General features: G+C 37.3%; 1 protein-coding gene across 1 annotated transcript in view; it reads right to left on the bottom strand.

Annotated features, from left to right (window-relative positions):
- Window positions 1-6,098: 6,098 nt before the first annotated feature.
- Window positions 6,099-10,650, bottom strand: part of LOC125164879 (transmembrane protease serine 11D-like) — a 76,079-nt gene continuing 71,527 nt past the window's right edge. Inside the window, exons 12-13 of the mRNA XM_047857616.1 lie at window positions 9,518-9,656; window positions 6,099-6,260 (exon numbers count right to left, since the gene is read on the bottom strand). Coding sequence (XP_047713572.1) covers window positions 6,099-6,260; window positions 9,518-9,656 — 301 coding nt within the window. The remainder of the gene's footprint in view (window positions 6,261-9,517; window positions 9,657-10,650) is intronic.

Genomic DNA, 10,650 nt, shown 5'->3' with positions numbered 1-10,650 from the left:
TAGTTTTTCATGAGTAAAATATATTCTTAAACAATATAGTTTAAAAACCTATCAATGGAGTAGTATGTATTTTTTAACAGCTGGTTTCTTTTGTTTAACTTTGTGTTTTTAAGGTTCAACTTCGTTAAATGTGGCTCTAGTTTATTCATATTTGTGGCTGTATGATCATCCATTGTGGGGAATAAGTTTAGGAATTCCCTGAGCCTGCACTGATGGGTTAACAAGGCATAAAGAATTAGAAAGCCATAGGATGCTTACACCCAAGTTTGGGTAAACAAGATTAAGTAAATAGGTATAGAGAGGGTGGGGCAAAGGCCCCAATATAGAACAAAGGTATATGAGGTAAAGATTAGGTATTCAGGGAGGAAACGCCCCCCAATTTAGTACTGTAGCAGAAAGCTGCTTTCACAGGAGGGAAGGACCAAATTAGGTAAACAAGTAAATAGGGCTCTAGACTGCTGCAGGGCAGAGTTGCCCAAAGAGGAGCTAGTTAGCAAAAGAAAGGTGCCTTATTGACTCTGATGGAACAGGTTCTGTCTTTCTTGCCCCAGCAGTTTAGGTAAACAGACGTGGTGCCTGGTGTCTGCTGTGAACAAGCTTACCACCCAACTGCCCAGCACCAGGATTTTCTTTTGTATTAAACCCAAACCCCCTAACCTGGGGGTAGGTCACTTCAAAACCCCCTTTCCTTCACGTCCATGAGTTAATGTTCACAGTTTCACTGTCTCTTTGTGCACGTCCATCACCATGTTTGTAAGCCTTCTGATCCTAATAAAAATGGAGCAAGGACCCTTAATTGGGGCTCTTGTCTTCTCCTGGACATTAGCCATCTCTGACATTTTAATCTTGGGTCCTGCTTTCTTGCTAGACAAGAGAGAACTCTAGACCCAGAGTCTGTGACAATCCCTTGTGTGAATATAACAGAATTTACTTATCCAGTCTACTGTTGATGGTCGTTTTGTTGTCACTATTTTGGCTGTTATGAGTAATGCTGCTTTGTATATTCCTGCTCACGTGGGCCCATTTCTAGTGTATTCACTTTGGAGTGGAATTGCTAGTTCCCCAAGTTTATTAAAGCAATTTACTCCACTCCATCCTTGCCAGTTCTTGATATTATCAGACTTTCAATTTTTGTCTATTGGTGTGTAGTTGTGGTATAATGCTTTTATTTTTTATTTTCTTTATTTCTAATGAGGTTGAGCCCCTTTTATTGTATTTATTGGCCATTCAGATTTCTTTTTTCTGATGTACCTGTTCTAATCTTTTGTCCATTTTTTTTTTACCAAGTTACCTATATTTTCCTTATTGATTTGTAACAATTCCCTATGCATTTTAGGTATTAACCAGTTTAGTTACGTGTATTGTAAGTATCTTCCCTCATTCTGTCATTTCCCCTTTTTATTCTTTAATAGGGTCTTTTGAATAATAAAATTTCTTAATTTTAATAAAATCAAATTGAACACATTTTTTCTTTAAGTCTTTTTTGTGCGATACTAAAATAACTTTTTTCATCTTCAGACATCAGGATATTTATAGAGGTCATCAGACATTTCCTTATTTTCTAAAAGATGTATTTCCCATTCTCTCTTTTAGTCATGCAAAATGGCTTTTGCTTCTACTTGCCTGAAAGTGTAAATGCCATCAAATTCCTATTTGCAGTTCAATCCCTTCTCTGAGCGACAGATATGAATTTACAGTTGTTTTCCTGACCTGATTGCTTGTACATTTCAAATGTAACAGATTCAGAAAGAAACTCTTGATTCCCCATCCTCAAACTGGATCCCCTTCCCAAATTTTCCTTTCAGTTGTTCAGGCTCAAAATTTGAGTCAACCTTGATTTCTCCCTTACCCTCAGCCCCTAAATCTAGTCTATCGGAAATTTCTGCTGTTTTTTTCTGCAAATATCTCCTGAATTCAAGTATTTTTCACCATCTTCACTATTAGCTCCTCAATCCAAGTCAGTCCCATCATTTTCCTGGGTTCCTGCAATAGTCTTCTGACTCCTCTCCCTTCTACTTTTGTATTGTAGTTTTTTCTCTTAGAGTAGTCATATTAATCTTTAGGAAACAGAAAATTGATCATATAAGGCAGCAGAAAGTGCAAAGCCTTTAGAGTCTACTTGGCAGTCCTCTTTTTGGAGAAGCAATTACGTCAATTGTTTTAGATTTTTTTTTATAAATCATAATGTTCATAAATACTCAGGCAGGGAAATGATTTTAAAGGAGTTTATTTGTTATAAGGTATACCAACAATTTGTGTATATATTTCACCAAGTTCGTTAAATTTGCACTTCTTTTCCATGAAGTAAATGACTTCAGCGTAGGTCACTTCACAACTTACATGAGGAAGTACAAGATTTCATCACAGTGAATGTAGTTGTTCTGAAACTCAGGTGTTGTGATTCTCCTCCAAAATCTTGCCCTCAAATTTAGAATAAAATCAAAACTTCTTTGGCCCATGTACCTATTTCTTCAACCTCCTCTAACACATGTTTTTCTTCAGTATTTTTACTCCAACCACATTGACTTCTTACTGTTCCTGGAACTCACAAACTTGTCATCTCAGGGCAAGTTATACTTGCTTGTTTCTCTGCCAGGCTTGTTCTTTCCTAGAAGTTGCCTTGACTAGATCAGAATAAAGCTTGGCACATTATAAGTGCTCAAAAGCTATTGATAAACAAATGATAGGTAAAACAATGAATGACTGGTTAGATGGATGAATTTTGTAGGGAAAAACCCTTTTATTAATGTATTCCCTGATTTTTTTTTTTAATGTTTACTTATTTTTGAGACAGAGACAGAGCATGAACGGGGGAGGGACAGAGAGAGAGGGAGACACAGAATCGGAAGCAGGCTCCAGGCTCTGAGCCATCAGCCCAGAGCCTGACTCGGGGCTCGAACTCACGGACCTCGAGCTCGTGACCTGAGCTGAAGTCGGACGCTTAACCGACTGAGCCACCCAGGCGCCCCTGTATTCCCTGATTTTTCTTGCATTAGTACTTTCAGTCTAATTTGTATAATTGGAGGTTAAACGTAGAGGCCACCCTGGAAAACGCCCTGAGAGTTCTGTTTGCTTTTTGAATTCCTCAGTTTCATTCAGTTGCTTTTTTTTCCCCCTCCAAAATGGATTTCTACTTTATTTGAATTTCGATCAGTTTGATTTATTTACTCTAGATGATGTATGTTTTATCGTTGTGCACCAGCTTAAACAATGTCCCAGTACTCTGAAATTCCTCTCTCTCTCAGAGATCTTATGCTTCCCCCAAACTATTTCCTAATTGTGAGTAGAATCTTAGCCTGGAGGGGACCATGGAAATAATCTATTTTTAAGCCTGACCTTTTGCAGAAATCCTTTAAAACATTTCTGCAGCTGATCATCCAGATTTTGCTTAAGTATCTCCCTTGACAAGGGACCTGTCCTTAAAAAGACAACTGATGCTTATAGAAATGAATCACTTGAAATATGCAGGGAAAAGATCTGTTTTCCCCGTAGGAGATTAATCAAACTGATTGATTAGAAATGAAAAGGGCTGTGTTTTGAGATTTGGATTACATAGACATATGAAAAATGGAAAGAAAACAACTATTTTGGATCTGTTTGAACCATTTAATGTTTAGCAAACTGGAAAATAGAAATTGAATTGTGTAAATTAGAATCTATGACAGATTTAGATAAATAATCTAAGAAGTTCTTTGTTCCATTCCCATTTAAACGAGAGTAATTATTATTCATGGCAAAGTGGTACTCTGGAAGACTCCCTTTTGATATTATAAAATATTTCCCCTGAATTTTCTAGGACCTCCCATAAATATTAAAATTGCTTTCATGGAGTTACTTAGCTGTCAGTAACATGGAACCCATTAGTATGTTAAAAATAAATAAAGAAGGTCCTCAGATATTCCTTCTCTTATAAATAAACATATTTGCTAAATAATATTTTATTTTCAATAAATTGAATTTGTTCTGTTTTCTGCTAAATAAGTACTTTATATAGCTTTCAATACATAGGAATAAATAAAAATGTTTATGAATATGTGGGGGCATGTACACACACACACACACACACAAACATGTACACACCAACACACCTATACACAAAAACATGCTCCCCTTGAGGCTTACACTAAGTTACCAATTTAACATTGTCCTCACCAGGTGAAGCCAGGGAGTGTCAGGCTGGACGCTTGCCTCAGTTATAGAGCTTGATTAAAAGGCAGCAGAAAGTACCAAGCCTTTAGAGTCGGCTTGGCAATTCTCTTGTTGGAGAACCAATTAAATAAATGGTTGGATTGCCATTCATAAATCATAACTTCCATAAATTCTTAGGCAGGGAAATAGTTTTAAAAGAGTTTATTTGAAATGACATGTATCAATAATTTGCACATTTCACCAAGTTAGTTAAATTTTCAACTTCTTTTTCTTAAAAGTAAATGACTCCACTGTAGGTCTCTTCACAATTTACCTGAGGAAATACAAGAAGTTTTTATCACAATGCATGTTGTAGTTCTGATGCCCAGGTGTTGTGAGTTAGCTTTTAGAAGGAGGAAGCCCTGACACATAGATGGTCATGCGTAACCAAGCTTTAATTAATGTCAGGATCCCATAAAAATTCAGTTACATTCATGATTCAAACTACATAAATTACTGTGCCATTAAATTTTAATGGATTTTATTTACATTCATTGGTAATGTGTGTGTAAGGAAGAGAAAGGGAGAAAAAAAGGAGAGAGGCATTTCTTTTCTAAAACAGTTTTATTTTTTTAATTTTTTTTAATGTTTGTTTATTTTTGACACAGAGAGAGGCAGAGCATGAACGGGGGAGGCTCAGAGAGAGAGGGAGACACAGAATCTGAAGCAGGCTCCAGGCTCTGAGCACAGGCTTTGAGCCTCAGCACAGAGCCCGACGCAGGGCTAGAACCCACAGACCATGAGATCATGACCTGAGCCAAAGTCGGACGCTCAACCGACTGAGCCACCCAGGCACCCCAAGACAGTTTTATTGAAATTAAACTGTTTAACCCTTCTCTTTGCAAAATAACTTCACATGTGACTTTAAATTCATTACTTGGATTTAGCTATTGAGGGTCCTTATATTCTCAAAAATGACCACCACTGGGGTGATCTTTAGTTCTTAAGATTATTCCTACTTAGTTGTTCAAAAGCACTGTATAGTTGGAAGTTACTTAAGAAGGTTGCACAGGTGTATTTCATCAGTTTACAGAGGAAGTAAATTCTCTCTTTCACATAGATGAGAGATATTTTTAAAGTTTATTTATTTATTTTGAGAAAGAGAGTGGGGAGGGGTGGAGAAAAACAGAGAGAATCCCAAGCAGTCTCCACATTGTCAACTTAGAGCCTGATGCAGGGCTTGATCTCAACGAAGTGTGGAGATCATAACCTGAGCTGAAACCAATAGTCAGGCACTTAACTGACTGAGCCACCCAAGCGCCCCAAGATATTTTTAATAAAATTCATCATAAAAATTATAATTCTTTGGGTCTCAGTTGAGCAGTGACTATTTTAGCTTTGATCTTAAATACCTGAAATTCCTCAGTTTCTTTGGGAGTGTGTTCTTATAGGGTAATTAAGATTGCTGTACAGTGACTTCACATATTTAATTTTAGGACTTACACCGCCTATTGAGTAACCAGAAATTTCAAATAAATAGGATTTTTATTTCCTCATGCTATTCTTGCTGCCTTGACTATTATTCTACCATTATCAGCGTCAGTGAGACTTTTCAGGGAAGACTCCTCCAATGCTGCAGACTTGTCCAGATTCCTCTAATATCTTCTCTCAGGGTACCTGTTTTTCTCACTATGAGCTCTTATCACAACTGTAATAAAATTGTTACCTCTGTAACTAGTTTACATGTTTCCCCTGGCACACAGCCACAATACTATGCAACATTCATATAGCTTTCTTGAGAAAACAAAATCTGTAGTAATAAAGAACAAATTGTGTTTGCGAAACGATATTTATGTGACCGGAGGTTAAAATAGGGCAACTTCGGGTTCTTTTGCAGCTGAAAGGCAAGGTTTTGGAATTTTAGACATACACCTGCATACAGACTTTGCCACAGAGATGCCTTTATTGCTCTAGACCCCAGTTTTTTCGGTTATCCAAGCACGGTAGGCTGTCACTCGCGTATATACTCCTGGCTTATCTGGCAGACCACATTGATCCCCCCAGCTTACTATCCCCACAAGGAACCAAAGCCGCCGTGAGTCCTCTTGAACTAGTGGGCCACCAGAGTCACCCTGAAAGAAACACAATGATTGAATTTAAGTGTGAGACCACCCTGAAGTATTAAGGAGTTTATTTCTGTCAGTAGAAGTCACACTCAGTATGACAATAAAAATAATCTGACATTTCCTGTTGAAATGTTACAGCAAGTTGAAATAGTGTACCAATTTCATGTGAAAGTTAACCAAAATCCTTTAAGAACACACACGGTTCCTTCCTCAGGTGTGAGAAGATGAGGTGCATGTTTCCCAGACTGTCCTCAGTCACTTGGTGGACTGCTTCCCACCCCAGACTTTACCTCCTCCAGGAAGCTTTCACAGGGCTGTGCCTTCTTTCCCACCGCCACCCCTTCTAGCTTTGGGTTGGGTTGGTTTTTTACTTCCTGTGTTCCACATCTTGTGTGTATCTCTTTCACCACTTCTATATTATTTTATGCAAACACATTGTATGCCTGTTTGAACTTACTTCCTTGCACCAATTCCCCTTGTGACAGCCGCACATTGCTGCAAAACTCACAGCATTTAGTATACTTATTCATTGTCTGTTTTTCTGGTTATTCTGTAAGGTCTGCCAGGGAAGGCATACTTATTCTGGACCCTGCTATATCCTAAGCTTCTAACTCACAGGAGATGCTAAGCAAATATTTGTTGAATGGATGAAGTTTCATTTATCTTCCTATTCATAGTACCTGCATGGTGTCTGATGCATAATAATATATCATCAAAAAGTATTCTTTGGTGAATAATCACAAAGAAATTTATAAGACAATGAGTAAAACACTCCTTATGAAATACTGGCCAATTATAATAACCCAACCAACAAATATTTGTACATGCAATAATCTAGCTGGGGAGACAAATTTAGTCCATTTTACATGCTGCATGATAGATTGAGTCTGTGGGTTCTGGAGTTAGATAGACTAGGTAAGAAGAATTCTCCACTTCTCAGCCATATGACCTTCAGTAAAGTATTTAATAGCTTTTCTGATCTCAGTTTCCTCATCTATGAGTAATGTTTCTATATGTTTAAATGAGTTTTATACATGTAACACTTCCAGTATAGCCTGGCATACAGTCTGTACTACTAATAAAAGCCAACTATTATCAAGTGTGCTTTTAGAATGGTTTGCTATTCATTTGACTGCTCTTTGTAGCTAGCTCTTCTAATTACTGGTTTAGATGGGGAGAAGGGTCAGTGTGTGAATCACCAATCGCATGGCAAGCACTGCATGCAGCTGATTGGCACCTGCCTCCTTCAGGTTGTGTGTTCGTGCTCCAGCTACCCAGTTCTTTTTCATCATGCTTCTGCTGCTATTCTTTCTAGTAAGGAATTTCTCTGCATAATATCTAAGAGTGGACGAGCAGATGTTAAACTAAGAGAGACATGTAATTTATCCTGTATCTGGACAGCTTCACTGCCTGGTTGTGCAGGCATTTTAACTTGTGTTCCCTCTTCTAGACTATAGCCTTGATGAGTGCAGGGAACACATAGTTGTGCTAGCACTGTATCTGGTGCACAGAAAACATACAATTTCTATGAATAAATGAACTGAAACAAGTATGATCTCATAATCTCTTTTGTAAAGTGCTAGTTCTTTCTGATGCACAAACTCTATGTATTGTAGTATTTCAGCTGAAAATTAGTGAGGTCCAGAGTGGAACACATAGGAGGAATTTCATGATGACTTGATCCGGGCTTGAGGGGAAGAGTGGAAATTGTGTATGCAGAAGGAAAGGGGCATTTTGAGTAAGGCATGAGTAATGCCCTTTTATATTTCATGTGTTTCCCTAAGTCGGTTCTAATTAATGCTGAATTGTCAGTGTAGATGTGTGTTACTTATTTGGTGAATTTTTTTGAAAACTATGAAGTTTGAGAATTTGTTGTTACAGAACTAGCAATAAAAAAAATAGGAAGTGGAACAAGAAGTGTTTCCTATCACAAAGACATCTCCACTTAAAGGGAACAAAGGGCTAATGGGTGATTAATGGTTTCTTGAAAACTGATAAACAGTTTCTCTCCATTGATACACAACTTGTGGTCAATAAAAATGTTTCATTTAGGGGAAAATGCCCAAAATGTGAAAAAAACTGTGGAAGAGCTACTTCTTACCCATTTTTTCAAGAATGTGAGAACTAAAATATAAAAGTCAGTAATGTATGCAAACCATAAGAGACTCTTAAAGATAGAGAACAAACTGAGGTTTGATGGAGGGAGGTGGGTGGGGGATGTGCTAGATGGGTGATAGGTACTAAGGAGGGCACTTGTGGTAAGCACTGGGTGTTGTCTGTAAGCGATAAGTCACTTAATTCTACACCTGAAACCAATTTTACCATATATGTTAATTAGAATTTAAGTTGAAATAAAAAAGTGAAATAAAAAAATTGAAATAAAAAACTGTCAGCATTGTTTGAGGAAAGAATAAACTTGATTTTTCTGCATACAATTTCCCCCCACCCCCAAAACAGCAGCAGATTCCCTAAGAAAAGATTAATTTTTCTTAATTCCAGAAATGTAATTTTGGATACTAAGTAGTTATTGCTGTTACTATATGAGGTTGGATTTCAGACATAGGATCAAAATCTATTAAAGGATATAACCACATTAATTGCTTAGATAATTTAATTAAAAATGTTAGCATTAAAATCCTATTGTAATTATTTTAAAGTAAGAATTTCATAGTTATTTTCATTTTTATGTTTGGTTAAAAAAGACAGGACCGATCTAAATAGTTCCCCCCTCCCTCATTTGTGCTGTTTTACAATAATAGAAACTGTTGTGACTGAAATAACTAAGCTTTTTGGGTACATTTTTTATCTTCAGGGTGCTGATATTCAGGTGTTATTTATATTAAAAATCACAGGGGCGCCTGGGTGGCGCAGTCGGTTAAGCGTCCGACTTCGGCCAGGTCATGATCTCGCGGTCCGTGAGTTCGAGCCCCGCGTCAGGCTCTGGGCTGACGGCTCGGAGCCTGGAGCCAGTTTCCGATTCTGTGTCTCCCTCTCTCTCTGCCCCTCCCCCGTTCATGCTCTGTCTCTCTCTGTCCCCCAAAAAATAAATAAACTTAAAAAAAAAAAATCACAAAGAAAGTTCTTAAAATTAACATTGGATCAATTTCATAAGAGAATTTTAACTGTAAAATCTATATAACAATTTTTTGGAGGATCAGGGCTGTGTATTCTAATTATGTTACCTCTATGCTTATCACAGTATCACATGCCAGTAAGTGCTTATGAACTTGGATGATGACATGATAACATTATTTTGAACTTACTCGGCATGCATCCACTCCACCTTGAGGTAGTCCAGCACATAGCATTCCTGACAAAACAGCTCCATTATAACTAGTTGGTGCATTACACGCATCATTACTTATTATTCTGACCCGTGCTTGCTGTAGATCTGAAACTGTGCTACCTGTGAAGTATAAAGCAGAAATGGAATGGGTAAATTAATGATTCTATGTCAAACATGGGAAGGAATAACTGGACTCCAAAACACTGTATCTTATTTAGCAAAGCAGGCTATGGAAGGTATATTGGGAGTTTCTTTTCAGCAAAGATGCCCATAGTAGAGAAGAATAAACCCTCTACACAGATCAATTTTATTTTTTTACCCTTACTTTGTGATGCAGTGCCCCTTGGACCTTAAGAGCAAAACATATCTGCTATTTTAATATTGACTAGCAGCATTTAAGTTATTCACTGACTGACTTTGAATTGGAAAATTACATATTGAGTAAACTTTAATTTACCAATGAAAGAGAAACCAGTCTGGTTTCAAGGCTAAAGAAATAATTTATTTTACTTGTATTGATGTTCCTTCAGAATGGCACTGCCAGTTTTATGATTGGCACCATTTTATCTATTACACCAAATTACTTTCAGTGGTGAAAACGCAATGAGGTATTTTCTAGGACAATTAAGTCTTCATATTATTTGTTGGAGATACAATCTACAGCATGAGCTGAACCATGTGGAAATTGTTAATGCTATGTCCTTCCACGCCCTGGTTGATATTCTCTTCACCATGGCCCTATTTGTTCTTTTACATTGCCCTCATTATTCATTCAATAAACAAAGAGTGAGCAATGCTTATGTATGTAGAGTTTCTTGCTCTAGAGGTAGAATTCATTTCATCTCAGAATACCTTAATGATTGTTAACGCCTTAGAGGGTGTTAAAACCCTTAGAGAATACCTATCAAAATCTTCTTTTCAAAATTAAAAATTTTCTTTATATGAGAGACATTTGAGACCTATAGAGTCTCTGGTTCATTGAAGAACTCATGTTTCTTCACCACTTTTATTTTACGTTTCCCTATTACTATGTTTGAGAATCCCCCATGATTTCTAGGGACACTGCTTTGCTTTGCTGAGGATATGTAGTAATAACTAGAGGTTGGACTC

The sequence above is a fragment of the Prionailurus viverrinus genome, chromosome B1, assembly GCF_022837055.1.
Source record: "Prionailurus viverrinus isolate Anna chromosome B1, UM_Priviv_1.0, whole genome shotgun sequence".
NCBI lineage: Eukaryota > Metazoa > Chordata > Mammalia > Carnivora > Felidae > Prionailurus > Prionailurus viverrinus.
This window is presented reverse-complemented; position numbering and strand designations above follow the sequence as displayed.